Source organism: Mobula hypostoma, chromosome 3, assembly GCF_963921235.1.
Source record: "Mobula hypostoma chromosome 3, sMobHyp1.1, whole genome shotgun sequence".
NCBI lineage: Eukaryota > Metazoa > Chordata > Chondrichthyes > Myliobatiformes > Myliobatidae > Mobula > Mobula hypostoma.
This window is the reverse complement of record NC_086099.1, coordinates 170,150,588-170,177,070: the sequence shown is the minus strand read 5'-3', so window position 1 is coordinate 170,177,070 and position 26,483 is coordinate 170,150,588. Positions and strand designations below refer to the sequence as shown.

The window sequence follows — 26,483 nt, the reverse complement described above, 5'->3', positions numbered from 1 at the left end:
TGACATGTAAGAAATTAGCCATTAAGATACTTTGCTCTCAATCATCTAATCGCACATATTGTTCTGGGTGTCTGAACTTTACTTATGTTTGATGTGATCAAGTGGTCTTTGTCTTGGACTATCACTGTTGCTGGGCATGTGACTGCAGGGGGTAGATAAGAATTGTTTTCTGCATACGTGACAAAGATGGTATGAAAACACTGTATCTCTGTGCTTCAGCAGAGAGAACTCTGTGGCTGACTCTGTGAGAGTGAAGAAGGAGGGTTCTCTCTCGTAGCTTGCTACTAATAAAGGTGGAAAAGAATCAAGTGTGGTACTTGTTTCATTACATCGGGTTGTTCACCGTGACAATTTGGCGAGCCAGCCAGGAGTCCAAACAAGTGATCCCCGTGAGATGGCGTCAGCGATAATCTGTGCGGCGACAACCTGAGATGGATGAGCCCACAAGGTAAGATTCACCTTGATCTCTCTCACTAGCCAGCCACACGGAAAACCCATTCATCTCACGGGCGACTCTCTAGCGGACTCCTGCAGAACCTAATTAAGGATCACCCGAGTGCCACAGTTAGAGCAGGGTTTGAGTCGTCTGCTAAGCAAAAGGGAAAGAGCGAGGTTCGACTCCTCTGCTAAACAAAAGGGTAGGAGGGGGTTCGAGTCCTCTGCTAAGCAAAAAGAGTCGGGTTCAAGTCCCAGTTTGAGGCCACATCTTGAGTATCTACACCCTGCCTTAGACCGGTTGTTAAGAGGGGAAATCCCCCACGTGAAGGTCAGGAACCTGAAGTGGGTGAGAGAAAAAGAGTGGCTGGGGCAGCAGGCTGAGGGTAGCAGACACCAACAGAATCAACAAACTCATTCGTAAGGCCAGTGATGTTGTGGGGATGGAACTGGACTCTCTGACGGTGGTGTCTGAAAAGAGGATGCTGTCCAAGTTGCAAGCCATCATGGTCAATATCTCCCATCCACTCCATAATGTACTGGGTGGGCACAGGAGTACATTCAGCCAGAGACTCATTCCACCGAGATGCAACACAGAGTGTCATAGGAAGTCATTCCTGCCTGTGGCCATCAAACTTTACAACTCCTCCCTTGGAAGATCAGACACCCTGAGCCAATAGGCTGGTCCTGGACTTATTTCCTGGCATAATTTACATATTACTATTTAACTATTTATGGTTTTATTACTATTTAATTATTTATGGTGCAACTATAACGAAAACCAATTTCCCCTGGGATCAATAAAGTATGACTATGACTAAGAGCAGAAGAATTATAGGCAAGGTAGTAAGGACAAAACTAATAAGAAAAGAAAGGATAAAAGGAAGGTTAAAGCCGGCAAAGGTAAAACCTCTTGACCTGTCTGGACTGCCCATGCTATTTGATGATAACGAGACCGAGCAAGAGGAGGACTGGAGAGATCAACCCACGACCCCCACCTACCCCTCCCTTCCACCACCACTGTACAATGCAAGTACGACCAACAACCGACCTATGAAAAATGCAAACATTTACACAAATTCCACTATGCTTTTGGGGTAGCCACGACTTTGAACAATTGTGGGCTCAGAGGGGGTTCCTGACTTCCTCTGGGGGGCTGATTCAGAATGCTACCTATGTAAAGAACTTCCTCCAGGCTATCCTCCTCCCCGAAAAATTGGCGATTATAAATGCTCGGCTCACCTACACGATGATTCTGCAGTGACTAAAGGAAATAATTGGGCGAACTTAGCAGCCAAGCAGGCTGCACAAGAGGCAACTATTGTAGTTTTAACTGCAGAGAAATTAGCCTTCGCAACAACTAAGTCACCCCAAGTGCCGGGCACTCCAGACATGGCCACAATCCAAAAACTACAGCAGAACGCCCCTGATTCAGAGAAAGAACTCTGGAAGACAGACAGATGTGCGCATTCCGTGTCCACAGGCCTCTGGCATACCCCAGTCAGCCAAGTCTGTATTCCTAATACATTACTGCCTATGTTGCTTGATTGCCTGCATGCAGACACCCACCTTGGCAAGGAGGGAATAAGTAATATTTTACTCCGCTCACGGTGGCACCCATGATTGGAAGAGGCTGCCAAAGCAAAAATACAACCCTGCTTGATCTGCCAGAAGACTAACGTGGGTAAGGGGATAAGATGCCCCACAGGGAAAACTCCCTTGCCAGGTGGGTCGTTTGAATGCATTCTGCTTGACTTTATTGAGTTACTGTGGGTGTACTGTTATAAATATTGCCTTGTTATAGTAGATGCTTTTAGCAGATGGATAGAAGCTTTCCCAACTATCAATAATAAAGCCTCAACAGTGGTAAAAATTACTACTGACAGAGGTCATACTGAGGTTCAGGGTACCTCGGCAGGTTAGTTCAGACAATGGTCCACACTTTGCGGGAAGATTAACAAGGAGCTGTGTGAGGCCTTGCACATTGAACAGCAGTTCCACTGTTCCTATCATCCTAAAGCAGCAGGTATTGTGGAAAGGGCAAACGGCACGCTGAGAAACAAGCCAACGAAATTGACCTCAGAGACGGGGCTAAATCGGTTAAAGGTGCTTCCCTTGGCCCTATATCACATGAAAATTACCCCACACTCTGCCACAGGGGTATCCGCAGCGGAGATCGTCTGTGGCCGACCAGGAAGAACACCCTGGGATGCCAATATAACACGCCCAACTCAGGTGGATCTCCACATCATGGGGGAGGAATTGCAGAAATATTTTCGCCAGTTAACATCCTCGTTTAAAGTTTCTCTATTCTCAGGTGCAGAACACCTTTAAGGAACCCAGGGAGCAAGAGGCGGACCGGCCGCACCTAAGGAGAGGAGACCTAGTGCTAATTTGTGACTGGGAACAACCCAAGCTTGGACCTAGGTGGAAAGGTCTCCTTCAGGTCCTATTGCAAATGCCCACCGCTGTTAAAGTCCAAGGCCAGGAACGTTGGATACACCTCAGCGACTGCAAGAGATGGCTCCCAGTCCAAGATCAATCATTTACGGACCTGGCTCTTTGCTTTATGTTGAATTTAATGCTTCGGAAGATAACCTGTTTTATCAAACACATAAGTGATTGCATGGTAACCGTACTGCATGCTATCCTTTGGAACAATCTGCAGAAGCACTGGTTGTAGCTAACCCATCAGGGCTATTCTGGAAGGGGCACGACCTAATAGTGAAGGAAGGATCAGGGGCAGAATGTAGAGGGAGACGGGGAAAGTTTTGGATAGGGACATGGGGACAATGTATTGAGAGTCTAAACGATACTACTGTAGATAGTCATGCCAGTGGTAAACAGAACCTTGGGTGCCTGAGGACCCACAAGTGGCATGAGGTAAGGGGCGGGGGAGAGTGTGTAACTAACCCATACTGCAAGACCATAAGGGACTACTCCTGTTTCATAGGGAAAGGATGGGGGTGCGTCACAGCCCAGGTACCCCGAGAAATACCTTGCTTGGAGAAGCATTGTTTGGACCACCGATGTAAGGTAACTAAGGGAAAATTCTCTTGCGAATATATCCACGAGCAACGTGTGCCCCTTTCAAAGGGAATTCAGTATGTATGTGGATATTGTAATGAGACTCATGTGTCAGCTGGCTCAGGGACTTTTGAAATACTCCTCCCTGTAACCCAAGGACCATTTATGGTATGATAAAATGTTAACTGATAATAACAATTGCTATCGAGCCAAGAAAGGATACGTATTCTTGTTCAATGGCACGTATACTACGGCTACCACCAACCTACCTCCACTCTTCGCGATCGGGACAATCGGTCCCCTTTCTGTTCCCTGCCCCCAGAAGGCCCACGTCCAACAGCAACTGACGGCCCGATCTGTGAGTAAGGAATTCTGTGCAGATTGGAAAGATCCTGCTACTCTGGGCTCCTCTTTGGGCCATGGGTTTCTGAGTACTCTCTCTCTAGGGGGTTCAGCACGAACCATAGCTGCAAAGAACCGTAACTACCTTATTTGCGGGCTGACGGCACTGGGAAACAGCACTATGAAAGGGTTGGAAGTTATCACCCAGGAGATGGCGGAACTACAACTCTATGCACAGCAGACTCGATACGCGGTGGATTACCAGTTAGCACAGCAGGGAGCAGCATGTGCAATTATGGAAGACAAGTGTGTTACCCATGTTAGGGATGAGCCCTATAATGTATCTCATGCTATCCATGAAATCCAGGAGCAACTAGACAGTTTTAGACAAGGACCCACAGGAGGGGATGGGTCATTAGGCTGGTTACTAGGAGGATCTTGGACATCTTATTTGCTACAAGGAGCAATAATATTATCACAGCATGCTGCATATTGCTGACTTGCTTTAACACCTGCTGTAAGGTCTTTATGAACAAGCTCTCTAATGCATTCTCAGCACTACTTTAGGTTATCATGGAATGATAAAAGGAGGGAATGAGATGGTAAGGAGTTAACTTTGTCCTGGTGACATGTAAGAAATTAGCCGTTAAGCTACGCCGCTGGTTTCCTTGTCTCACTTGCAGGTGGTGGTAATCTAATTATACTTTGCTCTCAATCATCTAATCGCGCACATTGTTCTGGGTGTCTGAACTTTACTTCTATTTGAGGTGATCAAGTGGTCTTTGTCTCGGATGATCACTGTTGCTGGGCATGTGACTGCGGGGGGTAGATAAAGAATTGTTTTCTGCATACGTGATAAAGATGGTATAAAAACTCTGTATCCCTGTGCTTCGGCAGAGGGAACTCCGTGGCAGACTCTGTGAGAGTGCAGAAGGAGGGTTCTCTCTCGTAGCTTGCTACTAATAAAGGTGGAAAAGAATCAACTGTGGTTCTTGTTTCATTACATCCGGTTGATCACCATTGACAATTTGGCGAGCCAGCCAGGAGTCCAAACGAGTGATCCCCGTGAGACGGCATCAGCGATAATCTGTGCGGGTTGATCACCATTGACACTCTCACACTAGCATGCAAGGTCCAGACTGAATGGGTGAGCTCCACTAAGATCACCGGGCTGTGTTCCATCCTTAAATACCTTTAAAGCTTTATGGAGTTCAGCGGCAGGACAAGAGTTTGCCGAGCTTTCCCAGCACTTATGCCAAGTTAGATCTGTCTCATGATCTGTAAGCATATTGTTTGCAGGAAATCAAAAGGTTTTATTGAATTATTTGTGTTTTCTTTTGATGCTTTTAGATACTCAAGAGTATTATTGGTTGATCTTGCATTTATAAAAATGTATAACTTGAATAATATTGTTTGTCATTTCATTTTTAATCATTCAGAATCAGGGACAGCTTCCACCCAGCTGTTCTAACACCATCTGAACGATGCCTTAGCAAAATGAAATGGGCTCTTGACCTTGCAATCTCATAATGGCCTGTCACCTTAATGACTGCCTGCACAGTATTTTTCGTGTAACTGTTTTAAGGAGACTCTCACAAATTTCTAAAACATGCACCATGGACAGCAATCTAACTGATTCATCACCACCTGGTGTGGAGGGGCCACTGAACAGAATCAGAAGAAGCTGCAGAAAGATGAAAACTTAGCCAACTCCATCTTGGGCACTAATCTCCCCAGCATTGAAGACTTCTTCAAAAAGTGACGCCTCTAAAAGGCAGCATCCATCATTAAGGAGCACCATCACCCAGCACTTGCTCTCTTCTCATTGCTACCATGAGGGAGGGGATATAGGAGGCTAAGGACACACACTCAGCATTTCAGGAACAGCTTCTTCCCCTCTGCCATCAGATTTCTGAATGGTCAATAAACTCATGATACTTCCTTAGTATTTCCCCTCTCCTTTTGCACTATTTTTTTATATATACTTATTGTAATTTATAGTTGTTATCTCTATGTAGTTGCATTGTACCACTGCGGCAAAACAACAACTTTCTCAACATATGCTGGTGATATTAAACCTAATTCTGAATGTGAATCTGACTTTGGTCTGCGTTCTGTTATTGCTTTCCCCTGCACTACCCAATGCACTGTCCCTCTGAAATAATCTGCATGGATGACATACAAAACTATGTTTTTCCACCATACTTCGGTGCACGTGACAATAATTACCTAATTTAACAATGTTATGTGGTCTTACCTATGTCTTACATAACTGCAGCTTAACTTCCCAACTCATATAATCAATGCCCTGACTGAAGGCGGCTAGCATGTTAACCACTTCCCATGTACCTGTGACTCTGCTTTCTGTGTATTATTCACTTACACCTTCGTAAATCAAATTACACTGCAATTACTGTACTTGCTCACTTGTGTCACACAGAGATTTGAAAAATAATTTTCACTTAGTTTTGCACAAAAGCTGATGGACCAAGATCATTCAACCATGAATAAATCAGCCAGTCAAACATGATTCTTGGAGTTGTTTAGTCGCAATTCATCAAAATGAAAATCAAACTTTATATCCTTCATCTAATTAAGTTGAAACTGCAAGAATATATGTGACATCTGAATTTCACTTTCAAGACAGCCTTATCATTGGGTCTTTTACAGCAACCACAGATGCAAACACCTCTTGCACTGACATCACACTTCATATCAAAGTGGAAACATTTTCTCAACAATGTATTTAACAACTTAAACTCTAGGCACTAGACACTAGAATACTACGGCACAGTACAGGCCCTTTGGCCCTCAATGTTGTACTGACCCATATATTCCTTAAAAAAAAGTACTAAACCCACACTACCCCGTAACCCTCTATTTTTCTTTCATCCATGTGCCTGTCCAAGAGGCTCTTAAATACCCCTAATGTTTTAGCCTCCACCACCATCCCTGGCAAGTTATTCCAGGCACCCAAAACCCTCTGTGTAAAAAACTTACCCCTGATGTCTCCCCTAAACTTCCCTTCCTTAACTTTGTACATATGCCCTCTGGTGTTTGCTATTCATGACCTGGGAAACAGGTACTGGCTATCCACCCTATCTATGCCTCTCATAATCTTGTAGACCTCTGTTAAGTCCCCTCTCATCCTTCTATGCTCCAAAGAGTAAAGTTTCAGCTCTGCTAACCTTGTCTCATAAGACTTGTTTTCCAATCCAGGCAACATCCTGGTAAATCTCCTGTGAACCCTCTCCATAGCTTCCACATCTTTCCTATAATGAGGTAACCAGAACTGAATACAATACTCTAAGTGTGGTCTCACCAGAGATTTGTAGAGTTGCAACATGACCTCTCTGCTCTTGAACTCAAACCCTCTATTAATGAAGCCTAGCATCCCATAGGCCTTCTTAACATTCCTATCAACCTGTGCAGCAACCTTGACGGATGTTTGGATTTGAACCCCAAGGTCCCTCTGTTCATTCACACTCTTAAGTAACCAACCATTATCACTGTACTCAGCCTTCTAGTTTGTCCTTCCAAAATGCATCACCTCACACTTATCTGGATTGAACTTCATCTGCCACTTTTCTGCCCAACTCTGCATCCTGTCTATATCCTCTTGTAACCTTCGACAATGTACAGCTCCATCCACAACTCCTTCAATCTTCGTGTCGTCCACAAACTTACTCACCCATCCTGCCGCCTCTCATCCAGGTCATTTATAAAAATTACAAGGAGCGAGGGTCCCAGGATAGATCCTTGCAGCACTCCACTAGTCACCGACCTCCAGGCAGAATACTTGCCTTCCACTACTACCCTCTGCTTTCTTCCTTTAAGCCAATTTTTTAATCCAAACAGCCAAGGTTCTACTGATCCCATGCCTCATGACTTTCTGGATGAGTCTCTTGTGGGGGTCCTTGTCAAATGCTTTGCTAAAATCCATGTAGACCACATCTACCACCCTACCCTCATCAATTTCTTTTGTTACCTCTTCAAAAAACTCAATTCGGCTCGTGAGACACAACCTTCCCTTCACAAAGCCATGTTGACTATCCTTGAGTAGACTGTACTTCTCCAAGTGCTCGTAGGTCCTATTCCTAAGAATCCCTTCCAATAGTTTGTAGACCACTGACGTAAGGCTCGCTGGTCTATAGTTCAAAGAGAATTCAAAGATCATAGCTACTGCTCCAGCGATCTCTTCTCTCACTTCCCACAGCAACCTGGGGTATATCACGTCTGGCCCAGAGGACTTATCAATCTTGATGTCTTTAAGAAGATCCAACACTTCTTCTTCCTTAATCTCCACATTGTCCAGCACACAGGCCTGTTCTATTTCGACCTCACCCTGATCAAGGTCCTTTTCACTTGTGAGTACTGAAGCAAAGTATTCATTTAGTACCTCCCCAACCTCCTCCGCCTCCAGGCACATGTTGCCTTCTTTAACCTTTAGCGGCCCCACCTTCATTCTTGTCATCCTTCTGTTCTTCACATATGCATAGAAAGCCTTGGGGTTCTCCTTAATCCTACATGCCAAGGCCTTCTCATGCCTCCTTCGAGCTCTCCTAAGTCCTTTCTTAAGCTCCTTCCTGGCTACCCTATATTTCTCGTGAGCCCCTCCTGCTTCCTATATCTAACATATGCTTCCTTCTTCTTCTTGACAGGTTGCCTCATGTGTTTTGTCAGCTACGGTTCCCTTTTCCTACCATTTTTTCCTTGCCTCAGTGGGACAAACCTATCCTGAAGCCAGCACAAGTGGTCCATAAACTTCCTCCACATTACTTCTGTGCTTTCACCCTTGAACATCTGTTTCCAATTTACTCTCGCTAGTTCCTGTCTCATCCCTTCACAGTTAGCCCTTCCCCAGTTAAGCACTTTCCCATTTTGTCTGTTTTTATCCTTTTCCATAGCTATGCTGAAACTAAGAGAGTAGTGGTCACTCTCACTAAAATGCTCCCCCACCAAGAGGCCTGCCACCTGACCAGGTTCATTACCCAGAACTAGTTCCAGTATGGCCTCTCCTCTCGTCGTCCTGGAATGAAACTTGACTGCTCCTTTCAGACACAGAAGTCAGCATTCTAACCACTGAACTAAGGATGAAATTTTGTCAAACCATAAAGGGACACAGCAAGATAGAATAATACCGTAAAATCATGTTTTAATTTATAATTTACAGATTATATTTAGCGCACTTATGAACCATTAACAAATCATCACATGAACTAAAAATCAGAAAGGTCAAGCCAATGATCATTCTGTGATTCAAATGGATTCATAATGGGATACCACAAATGTGTTAGCATCACGAGTCTGTGAAAAGGTAAATAATGATCAAACACGGCAGCTTCTGTGTTTCTCACTTTCAATCTTTTTTTATTGATTCAAAAGAATAAGGATAAATACAAACCAGAGAAGTTGTCTCAAATACATATTTCAATAATAGTACAAGGAATATACACTGTCAAAATCATATATAGTATTAAGCTTATATAAAGAAAAAAAGAACCACTTCCCTTAACAGTTCATAGAAAAAAACTCAAAATTTCGTGTTATTAAGAGAAAAAAAACACTAAACTAACCTAAAACAAAAAGGGGGACAGGGCAGTTCATTTTGAGGATACAGTTTTAAAAAAAGGAAAAATCCTTCTGGTCAAATCTAAAACTTTGCAGAGAAAAAAAATAACTTAAAAAGTAAAAAGAATTAGATCATATGAAAATATTCAATAAAAGGTCGCCAAGTTTGCTCAAATTTAAAAGATGTATCAAACGTCCAAGTCCTAACTTTCTCCGAACTTAAACATGACATAATGGAGGAGAGCCAGAAAAAACAGTAGGTGGATTAGGATCCTTCCAGTACAATAGAATAGGAAAGTGTGTCTCACGCGTATGCAGCCACCAATACCATGGGTACAAGAGATGACTCTTCTTGTTAAGTAGCTTGTTGGTATACAGCGGCTGTATTCACAAATAACTACAGGTGCCTATGGAACAAGTGGAGGCTAAACATAAATATTTTTACAGCTGTGTACTTGGCTAGCCATGACCTGCAGTGCTGGAGACATGGAATTAGGCCAAGTGCAGTACCCCTTTTTCAACAGCAGACACTAGGACCTTCTGTATTGTAAAGTTTCATTGAATCCAGTGGACAACTCTGAGCTAATGGCATCTGCTTTCTAGATACATGTTTCAATAGAAATATCTATGAAAGGAAAAGACAATCTGCAGAAATATTGTGGAAGGGACTTTCTGGTTATGAAATAGAAGGATTTATTCTCCCATTTGATTGTCAATTTCCACCTACAACAAGCTTTATCACCTTAAACATGAACAGGGAAAGAACTACAAGATCCTGGTATAACAGTGTTGGTACATTCATTTCTTTAACTAGTAACCATAGCAACAGATCACAAAACAAGCCCCAGTGGCTACCAGGAAAATTATCTTTGTTAAAAATAGAAAATAATGGATAAAAGAGCGCACCACATTTTTATTTTAGCTAGAATGCAGTCAAAAGAAATCCTGGATTATTAAGAACTGAAGTGCCTCTCAAGAGAAGCTCTCTTCAAAGATTGGAAAATAGAGTACAAACTCATAAAGAAATGGAAGGAGTTTTCAAAAGGTGACTATCTCTGCATTACATCAGAAAAGACTCTTTCACAGTATTCTATAAAGGTCAAAAAAGATGAAAGGTAGTAAAATGGACAAAAGTAGTTTTTTTTTGCCGTGTGTACACAACTCTTCCAAACAACACGAGCAATTAAATGGCAAAGCTCTAATAGAGGTTCGCATAATATGTAGCTAGTACATTAGTAAAATAAATTTAAAAATCAGTAAAATAAATAGCTAACCCCATCATCAATATCATTAAGTTATCTGAAGAATAGCAGGCTGCCTGTTTCTTTTACCATGAAAATTAAAATGGAGACCATCAACATTAAACTGAATTGACACCTACAAGTTGCAAATATACGAAACCACTGACATGCTTTTACCACATTTCTCACAGAACTCCAGAGGAGAACTGTGAAACATATGGATATACCCTTTTGAGATGGTTTCAGCTTAACTTCATTAAGAGGAGGTGGGAGGAGAAGATTGCAGCGCGACGCAGAGTGCGCAGCTCTCCGGTGAAATGATATTGTTTCTGTTAAATAGGGACCGGGGACAATTCTGATTTGATGGAGACAGACATGAAAGCACAGAGGAACATCTGGAGAATTTTCTGAAATGCCCGGTTCGCTGCCACTACTACTGTGCGATCGAGAATCTCCGGAGGGAAGGCCCCAAAATCCCCGGTTTTGCCTGCTGCTGGCGACCGAGGCTGAGGTCGAAGCGTTCGGATAGAGATGGTGCTCGGTACTCGGTGTCGGAGGGCTGATCAGAGCTCGAAGTTTTCGGACGACTCAGAGTTGGACTGTGGTCGGGCATAGCAGGGAGAGTTTTCTTCCTTCTCCCGTCTGAGTGAGATGTGGGACTTTCGAGAAACTTTGAACTTTTTTACTGTGCCATGGCCTGTTCTTCATCAAGTTATGGTATTGTTGCACTGTTGTAACTATATGTTATAATCATGTGGTTTTTGTTAGTTTTTCAGTCTTGGTCTGTCCTGTGTTTCTGTGATATCACACCGGAGGAATATTGTATCATTTCTTAATGCATGCATTACTAAATGACAATAAAAGAGGACTGCGTGTTCTCATAATCTAATCTAATTTGAAAGTTTATGAGATTTGATTTATTCCCTGAGTCAGAAATCATAGAAATCAGTTTGCTGATTTTAGCTGTTGGGCCCCTCCACTTTATTCTCATTCAGCTTTGCCTTTACTTTCCCCACAAATATTATTTATTTCAATGTTCTTTCTCCATGAATAAATGGCAGAAAAAGTTTTCAGGCTTATGATGTCCCACAATCCAAATGAATGCAATGCTATATTTTTGAAAAATCTCCTTGTGAACTTGGAACAGTGGTTAAAATTGGATTTGATATGATCCAATGATCTTTGCAATAGGTGGGGAAAATTGAGTACTTAGCCCCACCCAAATTCCACCAAGTACTCTAAAATTTTAAAATAATCAATACAATTTTCTTGCTCAATTTAGCAGATTACTTATCAGATTGTTTCAATCAAAAGAAAAAGACCTTTAATTTAACATTGATCTGTAGATGTACAGCAGAAAAAATGTATCCACTGGTACACAAATAAAACATCAATCTTCCTAACTGCTGATCAAAAAGATTGTGTCGATTCAGAGGTGCCTTCTTAAGAGGAGAAAAGCAAAAATAACAATAACCGGGCGAACTGATTTCAAACACGTCAAGTGCTATTTAATAGAAAATTTAAAATCTGGCTCGGATGTTTGAGCTATATTTCCCCTGTAATGTTGTTTCCTGTTTGCTCGCTGGTGACACTATTTATTTCAACTGCTGTTCAAACCTTTATCAATGTTAATCAGTTCTGAGCTCCAGCAGCTGCCCCATCAATGATGCTTCAGGAATCAATATCACTGCAACACATAGCGAATCTGTCACACGACATATGCAGACCATGAAGATAGATCCAAAATGTCGCCTTTGATCAACAAATTATAACAAATTTTAACTATGGATGTACTGAAAGGTCATTTCCCTGTACAGGTAACATTATCTATATCCAACTGAGCACAGCTGCTCCCGGCAGAAATTGCAAATTGCTTTAAAGGTTGTGGGAGATTTCTGAGCATGTCAAACAGTAGCAAAGCAATATTTTATTTTCAATTCATAAATGAATGTTCAGCTTCAATCATATTCATATCAAAGTTAGAGGCACAGGATTCTTCAGATAAATAGTTGGTAATTCATCATAAATACAGCTGGGAATAAAATGAATAACACAAATTTACTACTTCTCAGTTTAATAGCTCTATTTGTTATTCTCTTTCAATTTCTGCAGTAATAGATTTTCCACTTGTTATACCATTGCATGATTTTTAAGTCTGCATTTGTCTTTTTAAAATTCAGTACATGAATGACTAACATCTCAACAGCATTTTTATTTAAATCATAAATATGACTGACTTTAGTTAATGTGTCGCTGGTTCTGACAACCCAAAATTTCCTTGATCTCTGCACTCACTAAAAAAGAAATCACTATCTGGAGATGGAATAATTAAAATCTGGGCTACAGAATTAGAATTGCATCAATTTAAACAACCATTCTGATGAAGACACCAATTTCTTTTTAAAAGGTAGAAGTCAATATTTTTTAAGAAAAAAAATTGTATCGAAATAACATTTATCAAACAGACAAGCATTTAAGCTAATGCAATCAATGTATTGTGCTCTAATTTCATGCTGCTTCTATTATTAACATGGGCAATTGATATTACAAACTACAGATTATAAATCTTTCCAGTGCCACTTAGACAAACAGCATGAGCACAGTTCACTGGAAGGGAAATCATGCCAGGTTATTCCAGCCAGGTCAATGATATAAATGCCAATCTATATTTGCTGAATAGATTCTTCTACCCCTGAACAATGCTATGACACATCATACTTTCAAAGATAAACACTTTTACAGTAAGGCGTTTTAAAATAACGGTAATAAACGTAAACATGTTGATTGATTCAAATGAAAACATAAAAGTCATCAATTCAAGGATCGATAGATGGTACTGAAACCTGTCAATCAACATTCAATTCCTCCTTTTCCCCCCATAACCATCAGCTCAAATGAGAACACTAACCAAAACAGATGAATTTTACTAAGTTCATGAACCAAACACAGACATCCTACCCTGCAAAAATTCATTTCAGGGAGGTAGCACTGCCACCCCCACCCCCCAGTAACCCCATATCAGCAACCACTCCCCGGGTCGACCTCCAAGGGTGTATGTATACAGGACATTTGATTATGAAAGAACACAACAATTTATTTGATCACATATTGAAACTATTTACACACACACATTTATTTATTGCCAAAAGTCTCAACCTCACGGCAGTCTGTGTCAATGAATTTGTTAACTTTGTAAATCATCAGATTTACAAGATTCACTGTTATATTATACTATCATGGAGTTGCTTTTTTATTCTATTACAACTTTAAGCAAGTCTACAGGGAGTTTGGCCTCATCATGTAGGACAAGTAGCTCCTTAGCAGCTAGCCAGCTGGTATAAATGATGTTAGGTATGCTAATGAATGAATGACACCTGTTAAACTCACCTCAACATATCTTTTACAGTCACTTAACCCACCATGGACAATAGAAAAGTCACTGTTACAAACAGTGCAGTGAGCAACACTTTCATTACTTTTGACCCCCATTAGGCAGGGGTACACTTTAGTGTAGTCTGGAGTGAAGTACGTTTTATATTTTCTTTTTTTGGAACACTCTGCCATGGCGCTGCAGGACACTAAACTGAACTGATGGACAATGAAAGAGAGAGAGAGAGAGAGAGAGAGAGAGAGAGAGAGAGAGAGAGAGAGAGAGAGAGAGAGAGAGAGAGAGAGAGAGAGAGAGAGAGAGAGAGAGAGAGAGAGAGGTTGACTGTACAGCCCGCCCACAGAGAAAACTGATAGGTCTACTTTAGCACAAAAAGAGGTCAATCAGGATGCTCTCTTTGTCACCCTCTCACTAGGTGTCTTTGTCTCTGTCTGTCTGTCTGTCTCTCTCTCTCCTCCCCCCCCCTCCCTCTCCAAAAAAATCGATTTCTGGGATATTGTACATAATTTGCGGGCATCAGGGAGCCGCTATCAATATGCGGGAGACTCCTGGAACTTCCGGGAGAGGTGGGATGTCTGCAGGCAGCAGCACACAAAATGCTGGAGGAATTCAGCAGATCAGGCAGGTTGATATTTCAGGCCAAGGCCCTTCATCAGGATGAAAAGTCCTAATGAATGATATATGCACGAAATGTTAACTGTTCACCTCCCTCCATAGATGCTGGCTGACCTGCTGAGTTCCTCCTGCATGTTGGGTATTACTCCAGATTTGCAATCTCGTGTTCTCATAAACCAAATACTCCTTTAAGGCACCATCTATACTTACGTTTGCACATTGCAAATTAAAGAATCATGGTAGATGGAACAAATGAGAATATGTCCACACAGAATAAATTCACTTACTGCTGTGCCAGAGGAATGGGAAACGTGAATGAGACACAAAGAAAATAGGGAAGTAGTATGTGTTTTGTATCATCATGAGGCTGCATCCTGAAGCAGCCTGTTCACAGTGAATTACTTCTCAGTTACATAACTGTCAAAAGCAGTAGCCATTCTGTACTGAAAACAGCAAATCAGATCAATGATCAACTCATCTTTTTTGTAGTGAAACATGAAAAAAGAGAACAAGAATGAAAGTTCTCTGCCTTTTACCAAAAAATACCTCTTAATCATGAAACAAACTGGCTAAGCCTTAGAAACACTCCTAAGAGATCAAACTTTTCTAATAGATAACATTACATTCAAAGGATTCTCGGATGACAACCTAGAATAAGTATACAATTCACCATAGCACAAAATGTTGATGTTCTGTGACAGCACTACATAAAAGCATGGGGCAAAAATACTGATAGGAATGAAAATCATTATGCTATATTGAAACTGGAGTATAGAAGCCGAAACACAATATGGGTGTGAAATCGTCACATTGCCATCATTGGCATTATGGCACAGTTTACATTAATCCTAGAAAAAACTGCATTTAACATTGGATCTACTCAGAGAAGAACTGAACTTTCAGAACCGGGTGATTTGCAGTGACACTACACTGGCCCTGAAAATAAGGCATCTAAAGGCACTAATATTTAACTGGCTTCTGCTCAAAATTCCTTTTGGCTTATTTCAGTCCTGGAAGTGGAATGTGACAATTCTGCCATAATTGGGTGTTGTTGAAAAAGAATACTACAATTAGCCTTAAGTATTAATAAATAATGAAGATTTGAGAAGGATATTGAATTAGAATGGGTGAATTCATACAGAAAGAGGATGATGAACAAGGTAAGTTTAAAAAAAAAGCAGGTTAAGCTCACACTTTTTTCATGAATCTAATAAGCATCTCTTCAAGCAGATAAATAACTCATTATTATTGCTATGCATGGTTCCTCTGTAGGGATATTTTCTTTTGTAAATGAAATTGGGTGGAACACTGGACAAAACCCACCTGCTCGCCGTGCCTCCTGACAGGCGAAGTACATTTCTTCTTTTAACTCTTCATTTTCACTCGCTATGGCTTCCCCAACAGTGACAAATCTTCCAACAGCCAAACTCACTGCTTGCCCAACCCGTTGAATTGCACGCCAAGTTTTCTCAGATTTCTTTGGTTTTTCTTTATGGTTGATAAGTGTTGTAATCTATAACCAGTGAAGCAGAAAATTCAAACTATAAGTTGAAAATCCATTATAGATATTTTCAATCTGTCTAAATATACATCTGAGTCATGGCACAAATTAAAAATGTATTAGTGCAAAGAGACAAAATATCAATTAAGAATGACTTCCAGGTAGTTTGAGAATTCACCTCGAGTAAATTTGCAAAATCTGAAGCATTTCTACATAACTCTTTCATTGCATGCAAAGTTTTTAAGTGGCAATTTGATAACAGAAGCCATCAATTTTCAGTAGTGGAACAAAAAAGGGCATTGGCAAGATTGTATGATAGACTGCATAATGTACCTCAAGGCTGTGTGTGTGTGTGTGTGTGTGTGTGTGTCTGTCTGTGTCTTGTGTACCATCTGTCATCCAACCTATCACAAACAAACCTGGTTTAAGTTTCAGATATTATTATTCTATTATTTTTCAGCATGGATAGACGGTCTACAGAAGAAAATTAACTTGTTTGCTCTTTCCACTGGTACAGTCCAACCTGTTCTGTTTTCAGACGAGCAGAAACTGGTCCCTGTTATCTACTGTCCGGAGAAATGGAAGAACTATGGTTCAGTTGCAATTCTCTGCTGCCTAATTAACAAACTCAGGCCAAAAATGCATGGACAAATCTGAGAGTTTCTTGCAATTTAACAGACAACTAAATATTGAACTAAATTAGTGTACTTAAACCAAACTCCCCTGTTTATTAAGTGTTAATAGAAACATACCACAATTAATTTGGTAAGATTGCTAATAAGCTAACAGTAAAAGCATTAAGAAACAAAAATACCAAGTTACTTCAGAACACAATTAAACTTTGTGACTTATATCACAGATACCAAGATGAACATCTGAATGTCATATCACAGTAAATCATATCACTCTCTGGTGCGATAATCTTTCTTTTAAAATTGCAATAGAGTTATGAAATATGATTAAAGTTACAGCAAAATCAACTAAATGTTACCATTTGAACAACTTCACACCTTTGTGTAAAGATATTTGATGCCTGACAACCTTGCAGCTAAAATCTAGAAATGACACACGTTATAGAAGTCATGATTTCCTTTTTAAAAAAAATCACTGTAGCCACAAATTATTAGTGTGTGTGTATATATATATATACACACACACACACGTAATTCAATAAAGCAAAAAGATCCATGGCCTCTGTTTCTGCCAACTTCACCTTTAGCTCTATTAACAAAAGATCAACAAAACATGCCTGGGGTGCAGAAAGGTAGAGGATGTGGAAAGGCCTTACTCTGCCTCAGAAAACAGTTAAACAAACGGCAACAATCTGACACAAATTGAATCAAGCACTTTCAATAATGAAATATTGTCTCAACAGTCTGACAAGTCAAAAATTGAACTGACATCTTTGAAAGGCTAACGAATGCAGAAACAAAGCAAGCAAAACATACACATATCAGAAATGCCCTCTCCATTGACTCTTCACCTTATCCGGTATTTTTAAAACATCCAATTACTTAAGTGATGTGCCCTTTAAAAGCAGACCTGAATAAAGGCCAACTCAGAAGAAATATTGGATTAACATGAAAATAACACAGAAGAAATATAGGATTTCTCCAAGCGGAAAATGCAAAATACTTTAAATAAAGTAAATCGATATCAAATATGAGATAATGTAAATATAATTCAGCAATCATTTCCAAGCATAACAAAACAGAGGGATTATAGATTATAACAATTCTAATTAACTTTTTTATAGCAATTCAGTGTAATCTTGCAACTGTTAGTCTGCTAAACCATTTAACATTTGTTAGTAATCTAATAATGGAAAGCAGCATGATACACTATTTCAACATTTAACCCTGAAGCTTGTTTTGCTTACAGAACAAGATATTGCATTGATAATGAAAAACACCAAATGAGCCTTTAAACACATTAATTTCCCATTTGGTTATTATTTAGCTTTCATTCCTTGTATTTGCAGACTTTTAAATGGGGAGTATTTTTAATTAACCTTTAATAAAATTGTTACCTTTTTCAAGGGAAGCTACTGCTGGGGAATTTAGCTCTTGCGTGTAATGGAACACGCAGGATATATTATGTCAGAATTGTCTCAACAAAATTTATCCTGCATGTTCCTTGAGATCACCACCTCAGTTGTGTTAGAATATTTTCAATCTACCCTGGTGCTCAGCAAAAGGAACTATGAAGTTTCAAACAACTTGTTGAACTCAGCTGATTTAGTAACTTGGAAATATTGTAGTAGTGAAATGGGAAGTGTAGGCTGGTAAGATGACGATTGACTGAAGCTGCTCTCCAACAGTGGGTAAATCCTTAGACATTTTAACACCATTAGGCTATTAAATTTACAAAGATCTCAAGGAAAATCATACTTGTAGGTTTTCTAAATCAACTAAAACCCTATATTCCCCAGCTTGCTTTATTCCACTCTGCTCTTCTATCTTTTACTAAATTTTGGCCTATTTCTCCGTTCAAAATCTGACTATTTATTGCTCATTTCAGCACTTGGATAGCCACTGCCAAATGATTAAGAGCACCAATCTCTGTATGTCTATCTTCACTATCTTGCAGACTAGTTAGTAGTGCAGGTGGCAGGAACTCAACAACCTGTACCGCATGAGCTGATGAACAGGTTAACTGCCAATTTTCAGATAGTGAAAATCCAAATATTTTGCGTTGGCTTCTACTTGTAATTTACCAGATTAAGTGCTAGACATATCAATTCCACTAAAGGCAGCACGGGCCCTGTGAAAGCTCCTAGGGGGCTGTGCGAAGTAGGTAAGTCGGCAATGGTGTGTGACACAAGCAATGTGCATTAGCAAAGCAGGTCTGTTGCCAGTAGCAGGTTACAACAGCACTTTCTTTTTTTTTAAACAGACTATAAACTCAAAGGTATCAACTAAATGCGCTATAAACTCATCCGGCAGGTTGTTTTCTGCTCCAGATTCCAGTACCGGGATTATCTTGTGTGTAAACAGTGATTGATGCTACATGGTACAGAAAGAAGCTCCTCATAATAACCAAGCAACTCACACAAAATGCTGCAGGAACTCAGCAGGCCAGGCAGCATCTATGGAAAAGTGTACAGAAGACACCTCGGGCCAAGACCCCTCAGCAGGACTCATAATAACACTTCAGTTTGTTAAGATGCTAAACAAGATTTGCACTCTGAAAAATGTATTGACCAACAGATTAGTTCAGTTCAAGGTATAAACCTGTGGACTCTTGAAATCCAAAATAAAAACCCACCACATTGGAAGCACTCAGCAAGTCAGTAAATATCCATGGAGTGAAACGGCCAAGATTTCAGATTAAAGACCCTCCATGGTAACTGGAAATGTGAGAAAGTAATTATATTCTGAGAGACTGAAGATGTTTGTAGTATGGTGCAGAACAAAGTTGCCAAGAGAACAATTGCTTTAAAAACCTAAAAAAGAAAAAAATAAACAAAGTGGAACCATGGGGTACAGCTACCTCTGTGGACAGAGAGAAAAAAAGAGTGGTTAAGCATTGATTGTAAAATTCAATACACAAGTCCTACCCAGGCAGAAGATGGAGGGGCTGCCCCTTAAGCTTTTGCACTGAGCTTAGTTGCAGCGATGGAGAGATCTGGAGAGAGAGAAAGAGAGAGAGAGAGAGAGAGAGAGAGAGATCTGGAGAGAGAGAGAGAGAGAGAGAGAGAGAGAGAGATCTGGAGAGAGAGAGAGAGAGAGAGAGAGAGAGAGAGATAGATCTGGGGAGAGAGAGAGAGAGAGAGAGAGAGATATCGATCGATCAGAGTTGGGTGGGACTGAGAATTGAAATGATAGGTGACTGGAACATCAGAGTTGCTCCTGGGCACAGGATTGAGGGGATTACCCAATCTCCAGTTGGTTCCATGAGTGCAGAGGAGAGCACATCGTGATTACCACATGGTGTACACTAGAATAGTACTTACTAGTGATTGCTGCTTTACCTGGAAAGACTTTTTAGGTTTAGAATAGTGAGAAATGTTTTAAAAAAAGAAACAAGCGTGCAACTCCCAAAGTTGCATAGGGGTAGGATGTGGGCGTAGTAATGGTTAGTTGAGATGAAGAATGAATGGACACACATGGGGCTAAGGTTCATTTGAATGATACAAAGTGTAGGGGAAGAAAAGTTGCATCTGGTGGTGTAATCACCATCCACCATTATCATCTGCCTCTTTACACGAACCTAATTTTCCATCCAGATTGCCAGCTTGGATCTCTTGTGCCTTAACCTTCTGTACCAGTCTACATTTGTGGCCTTGTTAAAAGCCTTACTAAAGTTCACAGAAACCATGTCTACTATCCTCCCTTCATTAATTTCTTAGTTACCTTATCAAAAATCACAGTCAAATCCAAGAGACTTGAACTTCTCTACAGAAAACCATATTGATGAATCGGTTCCTTTCTTTCCATGTGACCATAAATTCCTAACCTTCAAAATCTTCCCCAACAGTTTCTCTATACTGATGCAAGGCTCACTGGCCCATAATTTCCCTGTTTACCTTGGTTGCCCCTTCTGAACAAAAGACAATATTAGTCTTCTGATCTTCTAATAAAGATGCAAAATTCTCCTCCCTCGCTTCCCTTAGTATCTTGGAACAGATCCCATCAGGTCCTGGGGATTTATCCACCTTAATGTGTTCCATATTTGTAGCACTTCCCCTTCCTGTTACAGGCATGTTCCAGAATATCAGAAGATCCCTACCTCCCTTAGTTCTCCAGCCTTCAGCCTCCAAGGACTTCATCCTGGTGAATACTGATGAGTAGTGTTCATTTAGGATCTTGTTCATATACCCAAACTATGCACAAATTACTTCTCAAGTCCCTAAGGGAACTTACTCTTTCCTTAGCTACCCTCTTGCTTTTTTAGATACTTATGAAAGAATGTAGAGTTTCCCTAATCATTTTTACCAACATCCTTTCTTGGTCCTTTCTGATTTTCCTAATTTCATTCTCAAATTTTCCTAACGTCATCCTTGAGTTTTCTACTATATACCCTATACACCTCAAATAAATCTTTTGATACATCTTTGCTATGCACTTAATTATTTTCCTTAATTAAATGTTCAATATGCTTTGTCAAGCAAGGCTTCCTAAACTTACCATCCTTACCTCTTATCATTATAAGGGCATGCTGACTCTGAACTCTTAGTAATTTGCTTTTAAATGCCTCCCACTAATCAGATGTTGTTTCCTCACCCTGGCAACTGCTCCCAATCTACCACTCCCAGGTATAGTCTTAGGCAATTGAAATCCACCTTGCTCAGCTTAAGGCCCTTAATTCATGGACCAGCTTTATCTTTTCCCACATCTAGCTCAAAGCTCCTTGAACAATATCATAGCACCAATCTTGTTTTTTAATCCAATTTGTCTGCACAATGAAAAGTAATTCAACCAGAGCAAAAAAATCCACTTTAATTGGCATTGTCTCCCCTTATTGTAACACAAGCTAACAGCTGCACTGATGTGCATGTGTGCAAGTGTATATAGCAATAAAACCTCAAACACTACCGAAAGATTCAACTTGCATGCTACTCAAATTATTTTACTTTTACTTAAAATTCCTCCCACAGTTAATTCCTCAATTATCCAGTATCCTTTGATCTCACAGTAAAAGAAGTTAAGTGATTACACAGATTATAAAATCATTCAGAACACTTTGAAAGCAGCAGAGCCAACAAATTTGGCAAGTGTTATTCATTGAGAGTGGCAAATTGCTTTTACTTCTTTAAAATTTAACCCATTTTTCCAAAACTAATTTTACTGAATGAATGCCGATTTATCTAATTTGATTTTCACTCCTACTAACCATAAATATCTTTTAACATTTTCCTTTTTTTGGGGAATTCTTGGTGTACTAGGAATATATTGCAGCAACAAGCAAGAGAGAATTTTTTTAAAATGTATCCACCACACTACTTCCAACAAGCAATTTACAATATTCAACAAAAACATGTTTTCAACTTACAGAAAATAATGAAAGGCTAGAAATGCGATGGTGAGGTGCTAATATCAAAATGTTTCACAATTATAAAAATGCATTTGATAAACAATATTTCACCAACATGGCTGGAGCAAAAATGGTAAACACTAAAGATTAACAGCATAGATTATCCATTTTATCTGTTTATCATCACTGATATATTCTGACAACTGGAGAGCACAGGCAGGCGATTCAGTGGCATATTAAGCAGTGGCTGAGCAGTGTGCCAACTACTCGGGTTGTGGTTACTATTTCAGTGGTGCCCAAGGCTAAAGATATTGACTGCTGCTAACTACCCTTACGAAAGGAAATTAGAAAATATATTCTGTCAATGCAGAGTGCGAGAAGGAAAGTGGGTAACCCTTGGCCATGGGAATAGTGAGGAGGCGAATGGCAAGAGAACTACTGATCATGGTTGGGAAATGGGGGTGCTTGGGTAAAGATTTAAAGTGAAGGTCAGATGCCACCAAGTGATAAGTCAAGGGCCTGGAATCTGTCAGGGCTGTGGTCAGTGGCTGGGAAATGAATGAGGGAGCAGAGGGAGGAAATGAAAGGGTTAGAGTAAAGGTCGGATGCTGCTGACTGTAGGGTAGGAGGGAGGGAGGAGCTGAAGAAGAGCCAGAAAGTAGGTAAGTTAAAGAAAGGTAAAGATCAGCTTTATTTGTCACCTGTACCTCAAAACATCAATGAAATTCATTCACGAGGAAATCTGTAGATGCTGGAATTTCAAGCAACACACTTAAAAGTTGCTGGTGCCAATCAACTTTTCAGCTCTTGGCTTCATCCCTCCCCCTCCTATGATTTTGGATCTCCCCCTCCCCCTCCCACTTTCAAATCTCTTACTATCTCTTCCTTCAGTTAGTCCTGACGAAGGGTCTCGGGCTGAAACGTCGACTGTACCTCTTCCTAGAGATGCTGCCTGGCCTGCTGAGTTCACCAGCAACTTTTAAGTGTGTTGAATGAAATGCATTGCTTGTGCCAACAACCAACACAGTCCGAGAATGTGCTGGGCGCAGCCCACAATTCCTCAAATCTCCCAGCGCTGACATATCACGCCCACAACTAACCCTAATCCGTACATCTTCTTGAGATATGGGAACAAACCAGAATGCCTGGAGGAAACCGACATGGTCAGAGAAAGAATACACAAGCTCCCTACAGGCAGCAGTGGGAATTGAACCTGCTCTGGGCAGCACCTTTACAGGGAGGCCTGCTTTAAATCATACGCTTGCGGAAACACAGCTTTATTGAAACTAGTTGAATTGAAAGTGTCTAACAGGGATTGGACTTTGGAATAAAGAGACCCAAATGCACATAGCCTACAATAAAGATATGATTACACAGTGTAAATATGACAAAGAAAACAACTGTGAAGATCAACACAAGTTTGATTCACAACAATAAGTGCTAGGTCTGATATCTGGCTATTTTTCTTGATCTAAAAATTAGTGTAACCTATCCCCATTTGGGGCAGATCAATTTTCATGGTGCAAAAACCAAAACAGACACACTATGCAAACAAATTTCTCAGCTTGGCCGGTAAATAAGCTGATATCCTGCAAAGAGTAAATTTCTCAAGGGAGATATAGTAGTAAGATATAGAAGTGGTATATCGGTGAGACCTGATATGGGAGACTGCTTTGCCGAGCACCCATGCTCCTTCCACCAGAAAAAGAGGGATCTCCCGGTGGCCACCCATTTTAATTCTACTTCCCATTCTCATTCCCATTCCCATTACCTTCTTACTCTGATTTCTCATCTCCCTTTCCAGTCCTGATTAAGGGTCTCGGCATGAAACGTCGACTGTTTACCCTTTTCCATAGATGCTGCCTGGCCTGCTAAGCTCCTCCAGCATTTTGTGTGCATTTTTGTGTATGAACTATACTTATGTTTGTCCTGTGAATACTGTTTATATGATGCTATTTCCTGTGATGCTGCAGCAACTGACATTTTCATTGTAGCTGTGCATACACGTACTTGAATATATGACAATAAACTTAACTTTGACTTGGACTGTGTGAAACAAGATTATATCTTGGGTTCTGACATGGACTCCAAAGCCAAATCCTTCCTGTTAAAGGCTGGCAGATTATCAGCCGAAGCTGTGCTGTGGGAAGTGGTGTAAAACAAGCGTGCAATGATTCACCTAGTTGAGAAGCTGGAATTGCTTATTTGCTCATGCTGAGTGCATAACCAGTGGTTAAATTTCACAAGGAAAAAATTGAACCTTTATCAACACGATTGTTAGCCAACTACTTCAATTTCACACTTAAATTTTTGAAACTACACAATTAAACCAGTGACCTTATCCAGAGGAAGTAAAACTAATTTAACTATTTCAAAGGAAAGAATTTCCTTATCTACCAAATTGCATACACTACACAGATACAAAATCACTTCATTTTGTCCTCTGATAGCTGCAGTCAAATTAAAAGTAAATATAGCAAGTGCAAAGTGTGAGCGAGAGGAATTGGTATCAACCATTTCCACCCTCTCAGATCACTTAAAATGACCTGCTGAGAAACAATGAGATAAAGAAAAATGACTCCGTGAAGACTCCTTCTACTTGGTCCAATGAATATAGAACATAGATCACTAGAGCACAGTACAGACCCTTGGGCCAATGATGTCGTGCCAACCTTTTAATCAATCTAACCCTTCCCTCCTACATAGTTCTCCATCTTTTTATCATCCACATGCCTATCCAAGAGTTTAACAGCCCCCAATGTACCTGCCTCTGCACCACCCATGGCAGGGTGTACCACACGCCCACCATTTTCTGTGTGAAAAAAAATTTCACCCCTGACTTTGAAATAGTTCTATCAAAAGTGGACACCTGCCACTTCAGGCTGAGAACCTGAACACCACTTTTTTTAACTTCCACCAAAATATCCAACATTGAGAGCACTGGCTCATTTTGAGAGGACCCAGGTTTTAGTGATCTTGGAAATGACCAGCCTGTCCAAGGTAGAATGTGAATTCCTAATGATTCACACGAGGACACGATACGAACTGGAACTATACGCTGTCCACTACTCTGGCTCACAGTCAAACCTGCATATTGCAACACTCACTCACTTCTCACTCACAAAACCCAACTCTCCAGGGAGGGGTTTGTTAATCCATGCCATAGCAAAATGTACCCACTTAAGTAAATGACCCGAAATAATAGTTTACTTTAATCACTACTAATGCAGCATTTCATTTTAATTGCAGCTGGACTATAATCATCAAAAAAGTAATCATTTGTAAATGCGGCAGAACCATACAAATGTTTATTTAAATGTTATTTTTATAGATTGGGAGGTTCTTGCGCTTCTTTAGGAAGTAATGACTTCAGCAATGCAGGGGTAGAAGTGGGTAGCATTATCTGCATCAACTCCAGTTTATAAATAGCAAGGTAGGATTGTGACACTTGTCATGTCATTTCTGTTTCATTGTGTTCTCAAACAGTCAGCTGGGCAGAAACATACTATTTCCAAAAAAACCAAGTCTCTGAATGCTACCTTAGTTCAACAAAACGTGTAAAAAAACAAAAATAACAACAACATGCAGAACCACTTAAAACTAGATAATTATCTTTGTTTCATCAACGCAGCTATCATTATCACCACTTTAGTGGCAATCATGAACTTATTTGCCTCTTTGTCTTTTCCGTCAACCTCATGACCATCACCACTCTCTGCAACTGCTTATTAAGATCTTGATGAGCCAGAAAAGGGAAATGTTCATGGTTTTAAGCCCTGCTGTATTCAATTATCCAGGCATTGCATAAATCAGAAAATCAGACAGGGCAGGTTAAGACTTTGTAAAATAAACTGCCTGATTATTCGTTTGATTAAACAGAAGAAAACAAATCAGTTAATTCCTTTGCAGGGACGTATACACTCAGTGGTCACTTAATTAGATACAACTGTACACTTGCTCATTAATGCAAATATTTAATTTGCAGCTGCAACTCAATGCATAACAGCATGCAGACATGGTCAAGAGGTTCAGTTGTTCAGACTAAATATCAGAACGGGGAAGAAATGTGATCAAAGTTATTTCGACTGTGGAACGATTGTTAATGCCAGGTGGGGTGGTTTGAGTATCTCAAGCACTGCTGATCTCCTGGTATTTTGATGCACAACGGTATCTAGAATTTACAGAGAGTGGTGCAAAAAACACAAAACATCCATAGAGCGGCAGTTCTGTGGGCGAAAGCACCTGGTTAATTAAATTAGATTAGATTATGAAGACACACAGTCCTCTTTTATTGTCATTTAGTAATGCATGCATTAAGAAATGATACAATATTCCTCCGGTGTGATATCACAGAAACACAGGACAGACCAAGACTGAAAAACTAACA

The 26,483-nt window shown here is 40.3% G+C and overlaps 1 protein-coding gene across 1 annotated transcript in view; it reads right to left on the bottom strand.

Annotated features, from left to right (window-relative positions):
- ctnnal1 (catenin (cadherin-associated protein), alpha-like 1) overlaps positions 1-26,483 on the bottom strand; it is a 326,511-nt gene that overhangs the window by 147,910 nt on the left and 152,118 nt on the right. The window contains exon 2 of the mRNA XM_063044087.1: positions 15,943-16,132. Within this exon, the coding sequence (XP_062900157.1) occupies positions 15,943-16,132 (190 nt within the window). The remainder of the gene's footprint in view (positions 1-15,942; positions 16,133-26,483) is intronic.